Source organism: Fusarium tjaetaba (assembly GCF_013396195.1).
Source record: "Fusarium tjaetaba strain NRRL 66243 chromosome Unknown NRRL66243_c0000202, whole genome shotgun sequence".
Taxonomy (NCBI): domain Eukaryota; kingdom Fungi; phylum Ascomycota; class Sordariomycetes; order Hypocreales; family Nectriaceae; genus Fusarium; species Fusarium tjaetaba.
In genome coordinates this window covers 1-22,340 of record NW_023501398.1, presented here as the reverse complement: position 1 = coordinate 22,340, position 22,340 = coordinate 1, and the positions used below count along the sequence as shown (strand labels likewise).

Genomic DNA, 22,340 nt, shown 5'->3' with positions numbered 1-22,340 from the left:
AACATTAATCGCTGTCGTGTGATTAATACCTGATAAGAGGCCTCAATTGGCACCTCTTGGCATATCGACCCGACGTCAGATCCCCAGCCAACACAGCACAATCTCCACACCTAAAGTTCCCGACCCAACTGGAACGCGCAGAAAAAACACCGACGACGAGAGATTTAAACGCGTGAGGCATCAACGCAGCAGCTTCGATTTTGAGGCATCCAAACTATCCTTCACGATTTGAGGTTCCCCTTCGAGGCGACGCTGGGCAATCAACTGGTCGCCGATCGGCGGGGCTTGTTCTGCGACGTGGCAGTCTTTGCGGGAAGACACAATCAGCGACGCGTGATTCCTAGGCTTTCGACGATTTATACTATATCTTGACGACGACCTCGACGACATATTGAGCGTGTTATATTCACTCTTGGTTGATACAGACGAAATGGTCGCGAAATCAACGGTTACCGGTTTGACCGGCACGACAGGATGGACGGGAACGAGCTTCACACGATCGTCAATGACTTACGATGGTCCTCCGCCGTCTACACATGTTCGAACTTACAACTGGCCTCCTTGGCAATTGAATTTCTGGATCTTTGTTATCCTCCTTGCATCGACGAGCATCATTGGCGTGTTTGCGACATTTATACAGATCCAGACTCAACTTGAGCTTGGAATTCCATGGTACGTCCCCCATTGCACTGCCTATCGAGAGATGGTTTGTTAATGCCTTCAGGTACTTCCCCTACTTTATCACCGTCGGCTCTCTCTCCATTATCTTTATTCTCGGTATCTTCTGGCTCATCGCCCAACGCCGCCTCCTCCCCGCCATCGTAATGGTCGGCGGCTTCATGTTCTTCATACTCTGGATCGTGGGCCTCGTCGTCGTAGCGATACAGTTATTTGGACCCGATGGATCCATCCAGAGCGTGTGCGATGTACAAGTCTTTGGAAGGAATCCCAAGGGTACGAGCATGGCGACGATGGCGTGGCTTCAACAACGAAACATCTGTACGTTTTTCATGTCTCACCTTCAGGGTCAAGTTTCATCATTGCTAACTTGTGCAGGTCAATCATGGCAGCTTGTCTTTGCGATGGCTCTTACTGGTACTGTCTTCTTCGTCTGGGTTATGATCATGGCATACCAAGTCTTTGTCAACTCATAACCGACCACTGAGGGAAATACAGAGAGGGTGGGATAATTGAATTAATGACGAAGTTATGAAGCATGGCATGACGCCTGGAGTTGCATGATTGTTATAATATGTTTGTTTGCATTGGATGGAGTTGGATTGAACAGAACAGAACATTGGTGCATTTACAGGCATTCTATTGGATAGTATAGAGGAGAAGATTAATTAGCACTACATAGGCATATCGTCAAATGACCTCGAAGGGATCATCATATGTTGGCTCCCCACTGGGAGAAATAATACTTCTGACGATAAATCAGGGTGCCAGATTAAACTGGTCCTAAAGCTCTACTAAAGTATACTAAACTTAATTCACTGGTGCGGCTTGTGTCACGGTCAATGTCAGAGTATGATAGTACGGAGAAAATAATGACTATTGCTTTTGCTTTTGTTGGTAACGCCAACCCTACCAGTTACTACATGTTTTCTTCTGCATCTTATGTTTCCAAATTCCCGTTTGCTTTCCTCATCCAACTCAAGCAGCGGTCTCCTGCTGCTTACCGTTGCCCGTGAGCTGAAGATGGTATGCGTGGATAATAGAATCCGCATCGTCGATAGCAAGTGGTCGGATCTAAAAGACATTGTTGTTAGCTAAATCTACTCTGGTCGAGTGAGGGGATGTGGTTGCTCACGTCGGCCAGTTGCTTGATCTTGGCAGTGCTATAACGGATATGTCAGCTTCAACTCCTTCAATGTTCTTCTTTAATTCGTCGACTTACACTTCCTTGATTTGGGCGTCGGTCTCGAAGCCACCGGGTCCGTCCAGGCCGAGTTGGGTACTAACAGGTATTAGTGGCGCTCAATTAATGAACCCCCACACTAGTGCTGAGGCACTGATATGGGTTGGAGGGGTAGGGAAAAAACGAACATTCTGCCCTTGACCGCGTTCCATCCGGTAATTCTTGAGGTAATGTTAACGTAGCGAGTCACTATAATCGTCAGCTGTCTCCTGCTTGAGACTTCAAGAAGAAAAGAATATAAATCGTACATCCGAATAGCGCAGGGTCGATGATCTATTCCTTGTTAGCGACTAGCCGTATTGGCAGCTATCCTGGATCGTTTGTACTTACCTCGTAAGTAGAGGGATTCGCCAGAATAGCCTTGGCGTGGATACCAGCCTTGTGCGTGAAGGCACAGAAGCCTGTGAAGGGTCAGTCCTGGTCTCACTCGATCGACGCTTTTGACAACTTACCTGTAACGGGGTTGTTGAATGGAATGTTGATCTCGACAACACTCGCAACGTACTCCTCGATATCTTTCAAGCGAGGAAGATCAAATGTTGCCTTGGTATACTCTGGCGCACTTACGACCATGCGAGCCATCAAAGCGCCACTTGAAGGTATCGGTAAGTGTTCTCCACTATGAAGGGTTGAGATATACATACAGAGGGGTAATGCCGTTTCCTGTCAAAGTCTCGAGTCAGCACAATTTTCAATGAGCCAGGGATTCAAGCACTCACGCTCTCCGATACCTAGCACAGACGTGTCCACGTGTGTGGCTCCTCCTGTGGTTGATTTAGCTGATGTTTACATAACGATGCCAAGGACAGGACTACCTTCGAGGGCAGTGACAGCGTTCCTGAAGAGATTGTCAGCCAGCATTCATTACTCAATCTTGGGAGTATCTTACGCGACTGAGCAGCCAGTATCGTCATGGAAGTGGCATTCTTTAGACTTGTTAGCAAAGTATTCATCATAAGAAGCAACTTGTAGACTGCAGAAGAGGGATTGACAAGGAGTGTGAGTAAAGAAGCCGTCGGGTTTAAATACGCACCAATGTCGCAGCCCACGACACCTAGAACACGTTAGCATATTTATTTCTCGGTCCTTGCTCGCAGAACCTTACCTCGGAGCGTGCGGACGAGGTCATAGACCATTCGGGGAGTAGCTCCTCCGACCTGGACAAGGACGCCAAAATTAGCTTCATGCGGTTCACAAAGATGACGGAAAATACGGATGCCCTACAGTGTCGGCGATACCAACGCGGTTCACGCCTGCCTTATCCCTGTAGAGAAGGTCAACATATATCGTCGTGCTACTTGCGTTATCCAACGTACACGGCCTGGTAAAGGGCAAGGATATCGACGAGGTCGGATCGGAAACTGTCCTCGGAACTGAATCGCACCTCAACTCCCTTGCTATTGCGGTTGTTAGGAACTGGTGTGTCTAAAACTTGTGCAGATTGCAAGAACTTACGACTTGACGTATTCAATGACTTCGAGTGCGCTGAGAAGTTCAGTCAGTACAACAATGCCATCCGCTGGTGTCAGGAAAGGGCACATGCGTTTGCTTGATCATGGCCATGGATTTTCCATGGCTGTACTCGCGGAGGAAGGATGAAGTGCCGATAACGAGATCTACACCGTCAACTCCGCATTCCTGATAATGTCAGTTGAACGACCGTACGTCTGCAGATATCGTTTATGAGACTGGCTTACCACTGCGCGCTTGGCATCTTCCATGTTGCATCGAACGTGTGTCAAGATCTTGGCCTATTGTAGAATGTGAGCAATGATGTCAGATGGTTCTGCACCACAGAAGAGCGGCCTCACCTTGAGTCCAAGCGAGCAAATGTACTTGCAGTCGTCGTATGAGGCTTGGGAGCTCACAGGGCTCGTAAGCTCAATATACTGGCATCCAAACTCACTGTAGTCCGTTAAAATGTTTTCACGAAAAGGTCCGGCGTCGTGAACAGAACGGCTTGGCGGGGGGTGTCTTACGAGAGCATGGTTGCGATCTTGACCTTGTGCTCACGAGTGAAGAAGGCATTGGCGAATTGCTCTCCCTCGCGCAGAGTTGACTCAATAATCTGGTATCGCTGTGTGTTGCTCAGGTAGTCCTGGACCTGGCTGTAAGGCGAGGACGACGGTAAGTTGGCCTTCGAGGCCGGGTGCGGGGCGGGAGCCGCGGCTGAATCGTTGTCGGTGCCGCACATGGTGCCAGACTGTGTAATTGGAGAGAGATTCGGGTGGACTTTCTTTCGGTATCGTTGCCAGGTAGAAAAGCGATGTCGCGAACAGGATAGTCGTCGTAGAATGCTAAGAGTGAAGAGGTGAAGTTCGAGGTTGGTGACCACTAGAAATGTTTACCAAAGTCAAGGTCCTAATTCGGTGCGCGGGGCATCAAGTTAGGGTGGGGACCCCGGAATCGCCAATTGAACCAATCAGAGGAATCCTGTTCGCCAAACTTTTACGCGCAATGACACATACAGAAGCCTTAACCCACTATCCCTCGCTCCGACTTCGCTTCAGTGGTCTAGCACTTGACGGATGACGCCTGAGCAAGAGCTGTGGTGCTGACTAACCGGGCTTGGGCGCGAGTCATATGTACCCGCACAACCGGTGCGTTTAGGGTCACGTGTTTTATGCACAACCGGCAGTGTTAGTCTCCTGGGCGTGGGCTCCCTCTATTTCGCTGCAGAACTACGGATAGGTACCTAAGTAATGCCTTAGAAGTTAGGACAAAGATCATGAGCTTTCTTCCCCCCCTTGGCTCCCTCAATCTGCAAGCTAACTGAGAGAGGCTCTGGACCCTTTGACCCCCGACGTTTTGCTCGATCCTCATTAGCCCTCTTGTTATCTTTTCAGCTCCTATTGCACGGCGGTGTCACTAGCTCAGCCTTCACGTACAGGCCTCAACCAAGGTTCAATTACCCCTCCCTCACCAGGAAAGCATCGCGGCAATCAGCCAAGAAGCTTTCCGTCTTTGAAACAGCCATGATGAAATACCCAGAGTCATATACCGGAATTAGAATCAGCATCCGGCAATACGTGCCGTGAGACTGCGAGCCGGGTCGTAAGTCAGGTCTCAGGGTCTGGAGTGACGTAGGCTGAACCCCTGTAAAGTGAGGGATGACGAAAGAGGGGGGCATGCAGATGTTGGCACTTTGGTGAGATCTAATGGATCTGCCGGTTTAATTTCTCCATTCTGTAAATGAGACTTGAACAAAGTTGGAAATGGTTCGTTATCATTAGCCGTGGGTTGAGAGGTATAAGAAGGACGGAATGTCGCTGCTGCATTGAGTTCTTTATCACATCAAACTACTTCACTTACATCTACAAACCCAAATCAACATCCTTAACTCACAATGGATTTCATCAAGAACGCTGTGTCTGGTGCCTCCAAGTCTGGTGATGCCTCCAAGACCGACTCCAAGACCGACTCCAACAACCAGGAGGACTACGTCGATAAGGGTACATTCCCTTCAAATGCCTCATGGACCTTGACAGTTCACTGACATTCACAGGTGTTGATTTCCTCAACAAGAAGGGTGGCTTCAACATCTCCCGCGACAACCAGGAGAAGGCCACCGACTTTGCCCGCAGCCAGTACGAGAAGCAGACTGGGTAAGTGGCGTTTGACATCCATAGTGGCTTGACCTGTGGCTAACAATACTCCAGCAACAAGGTCGACCCCAAGATCTCTAACTAGAGAGAGGGATAATGTTTAATGATGGAAGCTCAAATAGTGAGCATGAATTAATATGACATAATTACTCCAATTCAATTCGACGGGTCCAAAGTGACATCAAGGTTGACGTGAATCACTGCCAATGAGCATCGTAGATCCAACTCCTGCGAATCATCCATCAATCCACAAAATAAACGAGTTGGATCTGAAGGATTGTTTCACTTCGATACGAATTGCTTACTCGCTTAGGAATTTAGTTCTCTTCTCCAACTCAAACCCTTGTTTCAACCTGCGATCTAACGATCAGAAGCAAGTTTACTGTCTCAGGCTGAAGCAAAAGTGTAAACCACCTCGTATTTTTGCATCCATGACGAGGCTTTGCTGTGAAATCGAGTATCGCTGTCATTGGATTCTAGACTCCAACGCATAAAGCGCTGGCAGGTTGTCCCAAGCAACGAGCCAAGCTTCAATTCGACCACATGGATTAGCCCCGCTATTTCCCCTCCAACCGCCGCTAAACAACCAGCGCAGGGGAGCGATACAGATTGTGATTGGCTGGGCAGATACACCATCAACGGCGCCCTGAAGGGATAGACTTTAGCGCAGTCAGGTTTTCTCTTTAGTGAGAGCTTATGGCGGGCGATGCCCAGAAAGACAAAACATTCAGCATCCCCATTCAATACCCGACAATCTCCATCCACATTCGCATCTGCATCAATCACAATCCACCAGCACAGCACACCACAGCTGCCTCGCATAGCGGTCGCCGCAATGCATCATGGCCAACGATGAGCGAGAAAACAGCCAGAGCCCAAAGGCTCAGGCTCCCAGCCCAAGCCCGAGTCCAAGCGGCACCAGAGACGGGTCGCGTCCACAGACGGCCCATCGCGTCTCACACACCGGCAGCGATGATCTCGACACCACTGAGACATCAGAGATGACTGACGATACAGCCGCCGACACGTCGCAAGCCCAGCCAACAAACCCAACCACAGCGACATCTCCACACGACATTGCGATAACCGTTGATGATACGCACGCAAAATCTCAGACCCGGACAATTCCCCAGAGCACCAGCAATCCCCCCACAAGCCACGAAGACTCGATGCTGCATTTGCCTGGTCACTCTGCCCCTGAAACCAGCTACTTCGACCCTATTTCCGTCGATGTCACACGGGGACATGACGATTCTTTGACTGAGGAGGACGTTAGACGCCACCTGAGAGACGTGGAGTCTAGCTTCTTGCCCGCCTTGTCGCCCATTCCAACTGCATCCACGAACCAGGAGGGCGGCGTCGACGACACGTACCAATTCGACTCCCCGACAAAAAAGCCTGCGCCTGCTCCCCAACCTCTACAGCGACATCAGGAAGAAGAGGAGGATCACGATGTAACTGTCGCGAGCACGAATACTTCCGGCTTTGAGAACTTTTCGTCACCGACTGCTGCTGCAACACGAAGAACTATTTCGCGCGCCGTTAGCATGGCGAGTCAGCCTGACAATCGCAACACAAGCTACGACGAGAGCGAAAAGGACGACACGGAACAGGAGAGCTCACAGGTATCTAGCGCTGGCGATAACGAGGCCCCTTTATCGAGAACACATTCCTTGTCCGAAAAAGTCGATGCGGGCAGCACCCCTGGTCAATCGCTTCGAAGCCGACGACCAAAATATCTGCGCAGTCGTTTTGGAAGCCAGCGATCGTCGACATCCTCATTTGCTACGAACCCCGAGTCTCATGAAGGCAGTGACATGACCGTTGGTTTTGGTACCGATTACGCTTTACAGTCTGGCGGTGCAGTCCCCGCCATTGGATTACTACGAAATCCCAGCAATCCGATGCTACGATCCATCAGCATAGGGAGCATGGGTAGTGTTGGATCGGCGTTCGGCGCTGAGGATTACACTGATACTTCATTACCGCAACTCGAACCGCTGCACGAAGTCGATAGTCCCGAACGGCAGCGACAGGATTTGCTAGAGACACCGAAGCCCTCTAAGGAAGGGTTCACGACAGCGCCTACAGATACGGTCATCGCACGGCATGTTAGAAACGTCCAGGTACCCGAATCTTTGGCCAAGGAGTACAAGTACAAGGGTGGACTCGAAACACCCCGGAAACATTCCTCAATCACCATGGGTTCCGTCAATACCGCCCGATCGGGCAAGAACTTGACGCTCAAAGAGCAGAGCAGCACAATTGAGAGGCTGTCAAAGGAAAACTTCGATCTCAAGCTCAAAGTTATGTTCTTGAGCGATCGTCTTGACAAGCTGTCTGAAGAGGGTATCAAGGAAATGATCTCGGAAAACGTCGACCTTAAGACTGGTCTTGCGGTACTGCAACGTGACAACAAGGTTTTGCGGAGGCGGGTCAAGGAATTGGAGAAGCAAGTCCGAGATGAGGGAGAGCGTCCAAGCACAGCGCACAGTGGTGCATCATCGACAGACCAAACGGCCCGAATGGGAGATGAGGAGCGAGAGGAAGAGCTCATCTTTTTGCGGGAGCGGGTTGAGGAGTATGCCACTGAGATTGAGCGCCTACGGTCCGAAAGTTTAACCAAAGAGAATGAGCGACGAAAGTTTGCGGATATCGTCAGATCTCTTGGGGAGCGAAATAGCGGAAACATGGAGCGAGAAGAAGAGGCCGATGTGTGGAAGGACCTTCTGGAGCAAGAGACTGCGCGCAGAGAACAAGCCGATGACGAGAATAAGAGACTACGGGAGGAGGTGTTCAAGCTAAAGCAGGACATGTCTAGCTTGACTAGCGGGGGAGGCTTGCACCACACGACAAACATTTACAACATCACAAAGAAACATCGCGACGGTAATGTATCGCCAGGTCGACCTGTCTCTGGCCTCTCAGGCGACATGGAGAGTTCGAATGGCAATTTCAGTGCAGCGACCACACTCGTTGACGAACTACGTCGCGAGAGTGAGCAGCTCCGTCATGAGAATGCCGAATTGAGACGCGAGGTTGGTGCGCAGACATCCATGCTGACTTCAAGGAACCGCGAAAAGGAGCGCCTCTACCAGGAGATTGAGGATCTCAAGATGGCTCAGCGACGAGGTCGGCCTGCCCCCTCAACAATTGATAGCCTGCTCGAGCGATCGGCTTCACAGGTTGGTGGTATGGAGAGACCACAATCGCGGGGTAGCATGAAGACACGGACGCAGATTGAGGAGGAAGCCGACCGTGAAGAATTCGAGAACAAGATGAACGAGATGCGCGACAAACTCAGCGAGGTCAAGCTGCAGAATCAAGAGTTGCAGCGCGAGCTTGAGATTTGCATGGAGGACTTTGAGGCTGCTATTGGCGACAAGCGACAGGCTGAAGAAGCAGCGATGACTCTGCAGGAGGACCTCAACAATGCGATGAACGATCTTGTTGCTCTACAATCCGAACGCGACGAAGCTCTACGTGAGCAGAACGAGATGGAGAGCGAATTTGAAGCGCTACGGAAGGAGGCTCAAGAGGAGATTGATGCGTTGGAGTCAGAGGCCGATCAACAAGCCGAGGAGATGCAACGAGTGCAAGCAGATCTACAGGACCGCTCAGAAAACTTTGACGCCTTGCAGGAAGAGATGCGCAAGATGAGCGAAGCCTTGATACGACTTGAAGACGACCAGGAGAACAAATTGCGACGCATCCAACAGCTCGAGCAGGAATTGGACTCGTCGAACAAGGAGCTTGAAGAGCTGGAGCAGAAGCTCATGGAGGCGAACGACAAGAACCAGCGACTTTCTGTACAGCAAGAGTCGTCACAAGGAGAGATTGCATTCCTACGAGAAGAGCAAGAGACCGACAAGATACGCATCGGCGACCTCGAAGCTGCGATGGCCAATGCCGAACAGAGCATCCGCGAAGAAAAGGAACGAGTCAAGGAACTGGAGAACCGTCTCCAACAAGAGCGACACCAGCGGGAGATCGTGGCGGACCAGGAGAAGGAAGAGGTTCAGCAGTTTGTCAACGAGCTCAACCGGGAAGCGTCAGCGGCCAAGGATGAGGCTCGTCGTCTGCGTAAGAACTTGACGTCGAGGGAGGTTGAGGCGACAGAGTGGAAGGAGAGGTTGATGGAGCTTGAGAATAATCTTCGCGAAGCTCTCGGTGACCTCAACGGTACCCGCTCTTCGCTCCTTAAGGTGAGTTGTCTCGTCTCGTATTTGTGGGGGATTTACGCCAACGGTTTTAGTCAATCGCCAAGTTACAGCGGGAGCTTGAGAATACGATCCGCGATCTTGATGCTAGCAAGGCGGCGCTGGTGGAGAAGGATCGTATCATCAAGATGCGCGATTCGCTACTTGAGTCGCATGCCCTTGAGAGTCGCAAACTTGCAGAGTTACTCGACAAGGAGCGCATTGCCCACCGCAACACAAAATCGCAGTACGACACGTTCCAAAAGTCTCATCAACACCTTACCCGTACTGCAAGCAGTCAGGATGTTCGCATCGCTGAGCTCGAGACGAACAAGAGTCAAGACCGCAGAAGGATCGCACAGCTTGAACAGTCGATGCGCGATCAGCTACAAGAGCGCAATGAGTTACTGTTGCAGCTTTGGCACAAGCTCAGTAAATTGTGCGGAAGGGAATGGGTCCACGGCAACTCTCTCATCGACCGCCAAGTCCTCCCGTCAATCGAAGTCATCGCCAACCGCCTCCCCAGCTTCACCAAGAACCTGATGGCCGCCGTCAAAGCCATCGAGAACATGATCGGCTCCTTCGAGGTGCGCATCAAATCCGTCGAGCGCGACCTCCACAGGGAGTATCAGACCCTCGAGTCCAACCTCGAAGTGCGCACCAAGAAACTGGACCGTCTCGAGACCATGGTTAGAAACTCGGTCGCTTCAGGATCTCTAAGCCACGACGCGCGGTACTCTCGTCTCGAAGAGGCATACCGCCAGCTGAAAGTCGAAAACGCCACGCTCCGCACCGCAAACGACGTGCGTGCGAGGGCTTCATACTCTAGCACCGAATTAGTTCCTCACTCACCCTCGCCATCTGTCCCGCGCGGTCCTAACGATCAGCGCACAAGCCGTTCAAAATCCCGCTCTACCGTTACGCGCGCACACACCACCACCGCACTACCAGGTTCTTCAGCGGGAGGTTTAGGACTCCGCGACATGGCTGCGCTAAGTGAAGAGAACAACGGCGCCGCGAACGATAACAGGTGGTTGTTTAGACTGCGGGACATGGAGTATAAGCTCAAGATGGAGCGGGAGGGTCGGAACCAGGATAGACATGCTGCGAGGCAGAGACTGGGGGGGTTGGAGATGGAGAATAGGGATTTGAAGGAGAGGATGAAGAGGGCGCTGGGGGACCTGGATTAAAAAAAGCACGGAGTTGATGGTAGGGATGAAGGGAAAGGGTGGTTAATTATTAGCATAGATGGGAGCTAGGTGTTGATTACATGTGTATAACTGGACTGCATAGCTTGAGTACAGGTATTCTTTTTTTGTTGGTGTTGGGGAATATATTTGGGTATTATGATCATTGATGCTGAACTGAAGTGATGATGATTTTCGTTACTGGTTGAGTGAGGTGTGCTGTAGTGGAGCATCAGCAATTGAGTTAACGGGGGATACTTGTGAGAGGAACGAAGGACCTTTTATTTAAGTGATGAAGAGCTAGGTAAATTTAGGTAAGTTTAGGTAAACTTAGGTAAGTATTGCTAAAACTTGAGACCAGCCTGTTTGGAATCAGATTTAATGTCAAAAGTCTTCTCAATCCCTGAGGGCAAATCACCGTAAGCTAGGAGTGACGTGCTTTGGGGACCGCGATGCAAGTGATGGGAATAGTTATGTAAATTAGACAGTTCGGCAGAGTTTTAGGTCCCTTGGGTCTCTGAACTGTGGTATTTTCCCTGTAAATGGTAACTGTATTGTTTTATGTTGAAGAAAGTTAAATGTCGTGATCATGAGCACCCCACATGGAACAAGGTTCTTATTCCCCGAAGCTGGGGAAGCATTTCTTGCTTTTCGAGTTGAGATGCGGAATGTCCGAATGGAGTAAGACCGCGTTCTCCTCAATTCAATATAAGATCCAACACCATTATCCCTTCACATTCTATATCGTCCTCTATCTCATTACCGCCGTCTCATCACTCTCATACTATCGTCTACATTCTTTCCATCAAATTCGGGCATCTTGTCAAAATGCTCCGCGCATCCCTCGCCAAGGCCTCCCCCCCTGTCCTCCGCCGCTGCATGACATCGCTAGCCTCCGCCAAAAAAGAAGGCGACATCTCGGATGCATTTACTTCGCTGTCCGGGGCCCAGCGCGAGCCTTTACCCGATCGATATCGTCAGCTGAAACTTGCACTCCTACAAGGTCGAGAAGATAAGATTGTGCAATCGTGGAAGAAGCTGCTGAGTGAGTTGAAGCGGGAGAATGAGATTGTTGCACAGAAGGGACCGGGGGTTATACCACAGATTGAGTTTAAGGACCTTGAGAGGAGTAGTGATGCGCTGAGGGAAGAGGTCAAGAAGAGGGGGGTTGTTGTGGTGAGGGGTGTTGTTCCGGAGGGTGAGGCGAGGGCGTATAAGGCTGAGGTGGAGGAGTATGTTGCGAGGAATCCATCTACACGAGGTATCTACCCCTACACTCTGGTCAATTGACTTACACTAACAATTACAGCATTTCCACCTCATGATCCTCAAGTCTACGAATTATACTGGTCACCACCCCAACTAAAAGCCCGCTCACACCCAAACTTCCTCTCCGTCCAGCAAAACCTCATGTCCCTCTGGCACACCACATCCCAAACGGCAATCTCCATCTCCCAACCCTTCAGCTACGCCGACCGCCTACGTATCCGCCAACCCGGCGATGCTAGTTTCGCTCTCGGGCCACACATCGACGGCGGAAGTGTAGAGCGCTGGGAACCAGAAGGGTACGGCGCAGGACACGTGTACGACGCCATCCTCCAGGGAAATTGGGAGGCCTACGACCCCTGGAACGCAAGCGGCCGTGTCGACGCTGTGAATAATCGGTATGATGGATTAGGTGCGTGCTCGATGTTTAGGATGTGGCAGGGGTGGATGAGCATGAGTCGTACGAAGCCTGGGGAGGGAACATTGTTGGTTAATCCGCTGGTGAAGCTATCTATGGCGTATGTGCTGCTAAGGCCGTTTTTCAAGGCGAGGAGTGAGAGGGTGGGGGAGGGATACTTGGAGGAGGGAAATTGGGAGTTGATGGGGGATGTCGATAGTGAGTTGCAGGGTGCGACGCCGGGGACGGGACAGGAGTTGACGGGGGAGTTGCATCCGCATTTGGAGCTTGAGAGGACGATGGTGCACGTTCCTGAGATTCGACCTGGAGATTTCGTAGCATGGCACTGCGACAGTAAGTCCCCTCCCCATCACTGTCCAACCCCAATTTACTGACCAACGCAGCAATACACTCAGTCGACAAAGTCCACGCCGGCAAAGCAGACTCGTCAGTGCTGTACATCCCCATCTGTCCGATCACGGCGCAGAACGCAGAGTACATGGTCCGTCAGCGCGAGGCTTTCCTCCGTGGCACGCCGGGACCGGACTTCCCTGGCGGTGCGGGGGAGGCCGGGCATGTGGGGCGGGGCACGGAGGAGATGCTTGATGGAGCGGCTCGTCGGGCGATGGGCCTGAGTGCGCTGATGACGGAGGGGGAGGAGGATGTTGTTAGGGAGGCGAATCGGATCCTTGGGTTTTAGGTGATGGCCTCAATCATGATTTCGTCCGTCACGGTGGAATCTGTCCTTTCGTCTGTCGCGCTTATTTCCTGCTGTCATATTTGCCGGTTATTTCTGTCACATTGCCTGTCAATTCTTTGGTTCTCCGTGTCTTGTTGACCAGGTAGTTTGTAATCAAAACTTTGGTTTGTAAGCCAGTTTCATGAATCGTGCGATATTCCCACCCGTTTAGAACACTTGTTCAACGCACGTCCAACGAAAGAACCCGTGTCTCTTATCCCGCACGGATGTCGGACAGCGATGATCCGGAGACGTTTAGCGGTACTGCCAGTCTCCGCAATGGTCTCAATGGTCCCTGATGGATCCATTACTAATCGAGGAAGCATCTAGAGTCTTCAGCCGGGTCGATCTGAGGGGGTGAAACTGGATAGGTCCATTAGTAAAGCAAGCGGTGTAGACAGTGGAGAAGGATTGAGGTTCTCTTGAAACGGGGAGAGGAAGAGATATATATACCCCGTAGACATCGCCTCTCGGATTGTTCGGACAGACAAGCTTCATCACGCAATACAATACTATACCCAATTCACTCTCCATCACTACCTTCAAGGTTTCACTGCCCATCATGAGCTACACACTCTACGACGCCGCCATCCTCCACACCAAGGAAGCCCTCAACTCCCTATCCTCCATCCTCAAGAAAGCCGAATCCCACGCCAACGCCGCGTCCTTCCCCACCGCCAAACTGGCCCCTGACATGCTGGACCTGAGCTTCCAGGTCTTCTTCACCACCGACACAGCGCAAAAGATTGTCGCGCGCACAACCGGCACCGAGCCGTTGACTCTGTCCCGCGACGAGTGCACTACATTTGAGCAGTTCCACAAGAGAATCGCACAGGTTCTTGAGGTTGTGGAGAAGGCGGATCGGGAACTTGTTGAGAAGCGTGGTGCGGAGGTTGTTACTATTGGACTTGGACCGGGGAAGAGTGCGGATATGAAGGTTAGGGATTATGTGCAGGGATATGGAATTCCTAATGTTTTCTTTCACTTGACGACTGCGTATGCGATTTTGAGAAAGGAGGGTGTTGAATTGGGGAAGCAGGATTATATCGGTGCTTTCATGAACCAGTACTTTTAAGGTTTGATAGAGGTTTAGATGGTGGATTGGGATTAATAAAAGTGCTTTGACGTTGACTGAGGTTAAATCAATAAGAATGAAGCATCTATTGAGACTGACCGAGATCTAAGTACTTGTATTATCCGACTTGAGGAAAAGTTTGTACAGAACTTGGCATTTGATGAGTAATTCCAAGTTCTTTGATGTTATCATGTTCTGAACTTTGAGCGTTGAAGGGTGCTTGATTGGATCAAACTAAGTTCAGGGTAGCTGTAGCTGTAGCTGAAGGTGTCAAGCTGTCACACAAGATCAGATCCATTTGTCATCCTTGCTCGCCCCTCCATTTCCCGCCACTAACGCCGCCACTCCAACATCTCCATCTCCATCTTGAGTTCAGCATCTTCAATTACCCATCCCATCTCCCTCACCAAAATGGCTGCACACTGGTGGCTCCTCCGCGCAATCCAATCCTTCGAAGTCCGTCCCCTTGTCTTCCCGTACCCTTGTTTCAATCACTAACAAACTCTAGGATCACATCGTCGCATCCGTACGCCTCCCGTCCCCAATATCCACCCCAACCTAACATATCCCAGATCCTCCGCCAACCGGGTTTCCACCGCGCAGTAACACGCATCCACAAGACCATCCACGAGAAGCAACACGGACGAAATCCTCACGAGCCTTTGGCACCGGGCGAAGCGACGGCTGATCCGAATGCTGCTGGGAAGAATTCAGAGTTTGCGAAGCATTTTTTGGATGAGATTAAGAATCAGTTTAGGGGGAAGCCGACGGATATAACGAGGAAGTGAAAGAGATGGATTGATGATTTTATGATACCCTGGTTTACTGATGATTGATGATGGTGGGAGGTATAAGAGGTGGATTGAAGATGGAGAATGGGACAAGCGATTACTATCGAGTCGTGCGATGCGAACCTCGAATGCTATAACCATGCGGATGTCGCGGGCTCTGAAATGGTCAAAGAGGAGATGGACGGTATCTATTGAGGACGACTAAGTCGCCGGTTGAACCGAGAAGACGACGCTCTCCTTGATCCTCCAAGCCATTCGCCCCAGCACGACGATCTACGACCGACACGACGCAGGACTCCGAGTATTTCACCCATGAAGCTTTATCTGTCAGCGCCGTTAGCGAGATCGTTTGGAAACAAGATGGTCGCTTTACTGTACATTACCGCGCCTACGGGCTGCCAATCATACCGATTACCCCTCCATGTCTATTCCTTCATTGCTGAACCGTCTATTATTGCAAAAGCAATGTCCATCCTACAGCGCAGGCAGACAGCACGCCACCATGTTTATATCTTTTCCGATCAACGCCGATAACTGCCCCCATTTGTTCAAGTTAACCCTGTGTCGTTTCGATCGACCGAGTTTTGGTGTAGTGTGCTGGGTATGTGTACTCGTAGTGTCGTCGAGAAGAGCGACGATCTCAATGCTGGTATCTTTCGATGATGGTTTCCACATGGTGACTGATGTTTGAGAGCGAAAGACATTCCAAACCAGTAGCAAAGCCAGTTTTATAGCCCAAGCATTTGTCGCTGACCGTGAGCTTCTGTCATCTCACGCGTGGTCATCGTCTTACCAAAACTCTGGAAATAGCCGCGCCAAGTATCACCACCAAAGTAAGTTTTAGCCGTTCACCAACGGGCGCACGACACCAACTCACCAACCAGCCATCAAGAATCACCGGCAGTCATCAGAGACGTAGCTGACTGAGCTGTCCATCTCACGACAGCGTAGCATACTGCCCCCAATCAACCCAATTCATCGGCAGCCCAATATCCAGATTCGCCTCCAGTGCATCCTCCACAGCCCCCAGGTTAAAACTCGGATCAATAGCCCCAAACACATCCGCCCCCGAGATCGCATCAATCAGCGAAAAGTCGACCGCCTGCTCCACGCTCGGCACAGCATTAACCATGCTCGGATTCGTCACAGCCACAGTATTCACAACCGCCGGCGCAGGCGGCGGTGATTCCCGCGTGAGCGTGTTAGCAGCGCGCTCCATCTCCTTGAGCACGCGCTCGCCCAACCCGGCTACAACATTTGCGCTCCAGAAGTAGTCGCCGAATCTGCGGAGCATCTCGCAGTTGCGACGGAACGCGTGCATGGCGCGCGAGCGGAACATGGGCAGGCGGGAGTGGCGCATTTTGCGGTACTCTACGCTTAGGGCGAGACAGACTGCGTAGGGGACGAAGGGCATGGGGGAGAGGTGGTCGCGCAGGACGGCGCAGGCGATGCGTTCTGCTGCGAGGGAGCGACGGGCGTTGGCGGAGGGGGGAGGGAGGGTAGATGCTGCTGTTAGTGTGCCTGGGCGTGGGAGACGGCATGATAGGATGATGACGGCGTGGTAGAATGTTTCAATCGTTGCTGTGATTGTTAGACATGTATTTGAGTGAATGGGAGACTTACCAATTAGTGAACCTGGTACTTTGAGGGCATCGGCGTTGACGATCATGGCCTCCAGAACAGGAAGATCGATATAAGCAATCTTGTCCAACCCACTCGCTTCAGCACTCGGTCCTGGGCGATACAGCTCAATAACCTGATCCAACCACTGCACCACGCTCAGAAACAGCCTAAAGCATGGTGGTCTCTTTCTAATACACCCATCCAGATTCGCGCCTATATCCCTCTCATGCATAAGACACGGGCGTCCATACACAGCCGCATTAATCCGATCAACCGCCCAAACCGCACAAAACAGCGTTTCTAGCTCTTCAGAGTTGGGCCCGTCATATCTCAGCAGGTGAAGACCCAGGGTTTGGATGTGGTGAATAGCGCGGCCGCCCAGTTGTGCTGGGAGGTCTGCTTCTTCTGAGGAGTTGGGCTGTGTGTACAGAGACAGAAGGATGAGGGCGCGGATGTGAAGGACTCTGTCGGTGATGATGCTTGTTTCGAGGATGGCGCGGACGGCGGAGGAGAGGGATTGCATAAAGTCTTGGCAGGGCAGGAGATCATCGCCTTTGTTCTGAAGATGGAGATACAGCGCCATGCTTGGGTCTGTAGAAGCAGCGAGACAGATGAGTTGCTTTAGCACGACACTCGCTGGTTCATCGCCCTCCAGCGCAGACTCCGGTATAATCGGCATGACGGGGTGGATTTTCTCCAGATACAGCGCTTTTAATTTGAGATAGTCTTGCTGTGGCGGAAGACACGACAAACAGTGCTCTTTGACAAACGGTAGTAAGAACTGGTCCATTATCGGCGGTGGCCGAGAAGTGATGAATTGACTTGCTTGACCGGGATTATTCGACGAAAGCCATATTCCTACGTCGCCCTTCTGTGAAGTCTCGCGGATAGATGCTGAGCCCGTGGCTTCCATGAACATGCCCTCTGGATTGAGATCGCCCACGAAGCGGGATGATTGATTGGGCGTGCTGCCAGATTCACGCCTTGGAGTCGGCGCAGCGGGACTTGCGTTTGCGGTTGAGTTTGCATATTGGAGCGATGAGTCTGGGAGAGCAGTTCTTTGTGTTGGTAAAGGTAATGATCTGGTGGTGTTAATTGAGAGAGGGCAGTGGTGGTGGGGTACTCACGTTGACCGGGATGTCTCATCTTCTTCCACGGGAGGCGAGGTCTCATCGACTGCATCTTCAGCATGGACGCAGCGCCTCTACTCAATCAGCTCCCCACTCTCACTCTCAATTATTTTTGGGGGAAGTGCTCACCTTTTTCTTGCGACATGAAGCGCATGCGTGCTGGACTTGTTTGCGCTTTACGGGGAGACCACCGCGCGAAGGGTCTGAGGCGACGAATTTGACATGTTTTGAAGGAGTGGGCATTATGATGGCATGTGAGTGAGTAAGTGAGGTGAGTAAGAGGATTAGATCCAAGTTAGCGGATCAAGGTGAAGGACGCGTTTGGTTGTCGGTGAGGAATGTGAAGGGGATTAGTCAGCTCGGTAAGATTTGGTTGGAGGACAACACCATAAGTTGGGTATCACGAGATTTTGGATGGGGTGGTTTGTGTAGCAAAAACATCTTGGAGTGTATTAGTGAGAATGCGATAGCTATACTGGAGGATGTGAAATATAGCCAATCAGTAGAAGGAGGTCTGTGACCCGAAAGTATGGGTAAGCGCCTAGAATGAAATTGCGACGGAACTGTAATCGCAATTTGGGAATGGCTTCAATTGTTATGCCATTTACGGAGGAAGGGATGGATCTTGGCTGTCAGATCGACCGGGTGCGGTTCCTCCCGAATCAAGACACCCTCACAATCACTAACCTCGATCACAATAACATCTCGATAATTGCAATTCAATATGCAACAACGATTCAATAAAAACAATACATCATCGTCTCACAACATCACCCGTTGCCCCTTCAATCACCCCCGAAATCTCCAGTGGACCCTCCCCAAACAAAACAAGCACCGTGAATGCGCAGGCCCAAAAACACGACCGCTGCCACCAAAAAACATGGCCTGAATTCACGGCCCCATAACAATTTTCCAGTGGCCGTTTTGCGAGACCCTGCATGTAGTGAAACCCATTGGTTCTCGTTCGCAGTGAGTAACTGCGCTAGGCTGGATGGGGGAAAAGGTAAACATTATGCCTGGAGGTCGTGTGAATGATGGCCTGGGGGATGTTTTTGTTATGCTGAGTTGTGTTTTTTTAAAGGCGAGGGGTTCGCTGTTTTGTTGATCTGTTGTTTTATTCATCGCTTGTTTAGCTATTGAACTTGTTCTATTCATATTTATGGTGGTCGCTTTACCATATGAGTCTTTGTAAACTGCATTACGGAGTACGCCTCATTCAATTGACATACTCATCATGGACGACATTCATCTCCCCATCGCAATAAGACGCTCCCGTCGCAGCAGCATCAAGCCAGAGCCAGACATGCCCTCATCCCCAATGCCCTCCAAGACCCCCAAACGCTCACGACGAGTCCGTTTCTCCGACCCAGGCGCCTCTTCATCTGGATTAACCCCCATGGTCAATCGCTTCACCGTCGCAACACCCAAACGCCGTCGCCACTCATCCCTCCCTGCCCAAACAACCCCAAGCACAATCCGCTCAAGTCCTGCACTACCTGAAAGCGGTGAAGTCACATTTCTACCACTGCGACAAGTCCTCGACGGTCGCGTGCAGCGAAGAATTCGTCGCAATGGTCTGAGCGAGGAGATGAACACGATTCAACAGGAAAAGCGCCGTCGGAACCAAGAAGCAAGGGACGAAATTGAGAAGTTGAGAAATGAACTAAAAGCGCGTGATCGCGAGATTTACGAATTGCAGAATGCGACTATTGTTATCGACACAGATCGCATTTGGGATCTTGAGAAGCAGATCCAAGATCTTCAAGATGAGCTGTCCAAGAGATCTGGGCGCGCTATGGATCAGAGCAGAGGGTATAACTGGACTCTTGCGGCAAGGGAGAAGTTTTCGCAGGATTTCATGGACATGACGCCCGATGAGGACCAGTTTGGGGATGAGACTATGGCGCAGTTTATTTGTAGTACGCCTTCGAGGGCGCGGACGTCGTTTATGACGCCGCCTGCTACGAGTCCTACTGTACCTGGGACGCCAATCTTTGAACCGATGGATACAACGGCTACGGTTGGTGTTCAGGCTTGTTTGCCGGATCCGAAGCAGTTGCAGTTGGAGGAGGAAATGTCGTCGCTTCAATTGGAGGTTGCGAAGTTGACGGATACTCTTGAATCTTACAAGACTCTTAGTGGACGCTTGAGCGACAAGTTGTCGGACTACACACCCCGAGATCAATCAGGTCTTGAGGCACAGATTGACGCTATGCTGCAAGCGATGTCCGACAGAACATGTGCTCTTCAAACCCTCACATCCTCCATCACAAAACTCGGCTTCACCGGCTCCGACGCCAGCGAGATGATAACAACCCTCATCACCAACTTCCGCGCCGCCCGCCTAGAGCTCGAGTACCTTACCCCCGGCGAAATCACCCTCCCACTATCATCCCACGGCGCAGAAGTCCTAGATCTCATGCTCACGCGCTTACGCGACATGGCGAAGCGCGCAAAGGAAGACGAGGATGCTATAGATGAGTATCACGAGATCGAGCTCTCCCTCCGTAAGCAACTTGATGCAAGAGTTACAGTCATGGACGGGCTGAAAGCAGAGATGGGAAAGGCTGAGAAACTTATCAGCGATAAGATTGCGAGGATTAGGGAGCTTGAGGTTGCGAATCAGAGGCTTAAGGGCGCTGTGGATGGGTATATCCGCGATATCTCGGAGCTGGAAGATTTGGTTCAGCGGATGGAGCGTGAAGGTCATGATGCAAAGGATGAGTATGCTGTGCAGTTGGAAGTCAAGCACAAGATCCTTACGCGCAAAGAAGACACCATCGCATCCCTCGAAGCCAAACTCTCATCCGCCCTTACCCGCTCCTCGGATCTACAATCCCAAATCCAGACTCTGCAAACCAGCCACACCGGGACCATCACAACACTTAACAAAAAGCACGGCTCAGCACTTGCAGCGCGGGACGCAAGCGTCCTCAAATACCGAAGTGAGATCGACAAGTTGAATGAATCTCTACGCTCAGCACATGATAAAATCTGCGGCTTACGCGTCGAAAACGGTGGTCTGAGGAGAGAAGTTGATGAGGAGAGGGTTAAAGCGAAGGAGGTTATTGATGCGATGAAGGAGGAGTTGGAGAGGGTGGTAAAGATGAGTCAGGAGTTTTTGACGCCGCGAAAGGAAGAGTCAGAGTCAAATGTAAAGGAGCAGGGGGTTAGGAGGGTGAGTAAGAGGTTGAGGGGGAGGGATAGTGGGATGGGGTTGTTGGATGAGGAGGAGGAGGAGTTCTTTTAGGGGACAGGACATTCATTGCATTTTCCTTTGTTAGCATACTATTATTTAATTCATATTCATATTGAGAGTGAGGTTGGGTGAGTGGTCATGATGACTTGCCTTTCTGAGTAAGTACCGATTCGATAGCCGATGAATACCGATCCCCACACCAACCAATCTAATCAATCACTCGTAAATTTCATTTTTCTTAGTTACTCACTCGGAATTACCGTCCGAGTTCGGCCGTTCGAAACCGCTTATCAAGATGCAATCTCATCAATAATCTCGCATCCATCCCCATTCTACCTTCACCCACTAACACATATACCCTCACTCACTACCATATAATATCATAATGACAATACTCATCCTCCGTCCCGCATTCAAACATCCCCTGCGCCACATCCAACGGCGCTTCCAATCCTCACCCCCTAAAAAAGACCCGGTCCCTGTACCCGCCACCGTCGCTCCGCTTCCGTTATGGCAGCGCCTGGGTCCTTTGACAACGGCTGTGCAGGCTTATGCGCGTGCGCAGAATAAGAGTCCGTATAAAACGCAGGTTGCTACTGCGGTGGTTATTTACATAGCTGGGGATTTGAGTGCGCAGTATGTTGGTGGGAATGAGTATGATCCTGTTAGGACGTTGAGGAATGCGGTTATTGGGTGTGTTGCTGCTATACCGAATTATAAGTGGTGAGCGTCCCTTTTTCTTACATAGTTTCAGTGAGAGTATGAGCGAGGATGGACTTGAGTCAAAGAGTGAGATTGGGTTGATATTGGGATTTTCTAACAGTGACAGGTTCATGTTCCTCTCCCACAACTTCAACTACTCCTCCCGCCTCCTCTCCCTCGCCACAAAAGTAACAGTCGGCCAAGCCGTCTTCACCCCAATCTTCAACACATATTTCTTCGGCGCCCAAGCCTTACTGTCAGGCTGTGACATCCCGGGCACAATCGAGCGCGTCAAAGATACCGTGCCAACCAGTATTATTAATTCCTGCAAATTATGGCCCATGGTCACGGCGTTTAGCTTCTCGTTTCTTTCGATTGGCTGGAGGCCTTTGTTTCATGGTGTTGTGGCGGTGGGGTGGCAGACGTATTTGAGCTTTTTGAATAGGATGGCGGAGGTTAAGGAGAGGGAGAGGCATGAGAGGGAGGGGATGATGGATGTTGGGGGG

At 51.0% G+C, this 22,340-nt stretch overlaps 9 protein-coding genes across 9 annotated transcripts; 7 read left to right on the top strand and 2 right to left on the bottom strand.

Annotated features, from left to right (window-relative positions):
• Positions 1-430: 430 nt before the first annotated feature.
• Positions 431-1,154, top strand: FTJAE_9064 (uncharacterized protein; the record flags this gene model as incomplete). Its single annotated transcript, XM_037355946.1, has 3 exons — positions 431-672; positions 725-999; positions 1,057-1,154. 3 exons carry the CDS (start codon positions 431-433, stop codon positions 1,152-1,154), a joined length of 615 nt encoding a protein of 204 aa, XP_037203867.1.
• Positions 1,155-1,656: 502 nt separating this feature from the next.
• FTJAE_9063 (homocitrate synthase mitochondrial) lies at positions 1,657-4,115 on the bottom strand (the record flags this gene model as incomplete). The annotated part of the gene is made up of 19 exons (XM_037355945.1): positions 1,657-1,752; positions 1,814-1,841; positions 1,901-1,960; positions 2,050-2,110; positions 2,170-2,194; positions 2,252-2,322; positions 2,374-2,513; positions 2,566-2,584; positions 2,641-2,685; positions 2,737-2,759; positions 2,811-2,847; positions 2,955-2,975; positions 3,027-3,078; positions 3,146-3,185; positions 3,238-3,346; positions 3,427-3,559; positions 3,619-3,672; positions 3,733-3,826; positions 3,901-4,115. 19 exons carry the CDS (start codon positions 4,113-4,115, stop codon positions 1,657-1,659), a joined length of 1,323 nt encoding a protein of 440 aa, XP_037203866.1.
• Positions 4,116-5,267: 1,152 nt separating this feature from the next.
• On the top strand, positions 5,268-5,611 carry FTJAE_9062 (uncharacterized protein; the record flags this gene model as incomplete). Its single annotated transcript, XM_037355944.1, has 3 exons — positions 5,268-5,373; positions 5,427-5,526; positions 5,581-5,611. The coding sequence occupies 3 exons, from the start codon at positions 5,268-5,270 to the stop codon at positions 5,609-5,611; spliced, it is 237 nt and encodes a 78-aa protein (XP_037203865.1).
• Positions 5,612-6,368: 757 nt separating this feature from the next.
• On the top strand, positions 6,369-10,915 carry FTJAE_9061 (Anucleate primary sterigmata B; the record flags this gene model as incomplete). Its single annotated transcript, XM_037355943.1, has 2 exons — positions 6,369-9,731; positions 9,782-10,915. 2 exons carry the CDS (start codon positions 6,369-6,371, stop codon positions 10,913-10,915), a joined length of 4,497 nt encoding a protein of 1,498 aa, XP_037203864.1.
• Positions 10,916-11,740: 825 nt separating this feature from the next.
• Positions 11,741-13,275, top strand: FTJAE_9060 (DUF1479 domain protein; the record flags this gene model as incomplete). Its single annotated transcript, XM_037355942.1, has 4 exons — positions 11,741-12,173; positions 12,222-12,576; positions 12,712-12,929; positions 12,980-13,275. 4 exons carry the CDS (start codon positions 11,741-11,743, stop codon positions 13,273-13,275), a joined length of 1,302 nt encoding a protein of 433 aa, XP_037203863.1.
• Positions 13,276-13,876: 601 nt separating this feature from the next.
• On the top strand, positions 13,877-14,389 carry FTJAE_9059 (helix-turn-helix domain protein; the record flags this gene model as incomplete). Its single annotated transcript, XM_037355940.1, has 1 exon — positions 13,877-14,389. The coding sequence occupies one exon, from the start codon at positions 13,877-13,879 to the stop codon at positions 14,387-14,389; it is 513 nt and encodes a 170-aa protein (XP_037203862.1).
• A 411-nt stretch (positions 14,390-14,800) lies between these two features.
• Positions 14,801-15,177, top strand: FTJAE_9058 (uncharacterized protein; the record flags this gene model as incomplete). Its single annotated transcript, XM_037355939.1, has 3 exons — positions 14,801-14,845; positions 14,898-14,915; positions 14,962-15,177. The coding sequence occupies 3 exons, from the start codon at positions 14,801-14,803 to the stop codon at positions 15,175-15,177; spliced, it is 279 nt and encodes a 92-aa protein (XP_037203861.1).
• Positions 15,178-16,117: 940 nt separating this feature from the next.
• On the bottom strand, positions 16,118-18,176 carry FTJAE_9057 (transcription factor; the record flags this gene model as incomplete). Its single annotated transcript, XM_037355938.1, has 5 exons — positions 16,118-16,761; positions 16,804-16,970; positions 17,055-17,861; positions 17,931-18,007; positions 18,063-18,176. 5 exons carry the CDS (start codon positions 18,174-18,176, stop codon positions 16,118-16,120), a joined length of 1,809 nt encoding a protein of 602 aa, XP_037203860.1.
• A 991-nt stretch (positions 18,177-19,167) lies between these two features.
• Positions 19,168-21,183, top strand: FTJAE_9056 (glycolipid 2-alpha-mannosyltransferase; the record flags this gene model as incomplete). The annotated part of the gene is made up of 1 exon (XM_037355937.1): positions 19,168-21,183. The coding sequence occupies one exon, from the start codon at positions 19,168-19,170 to the stop codon at positions 21,181-21,183; it is 2,016 nt and encodes a 671-aa protein (XP_037203859.1).
• Positions 21,184-22,340: the final 1,157 nt, after the last annotated feature.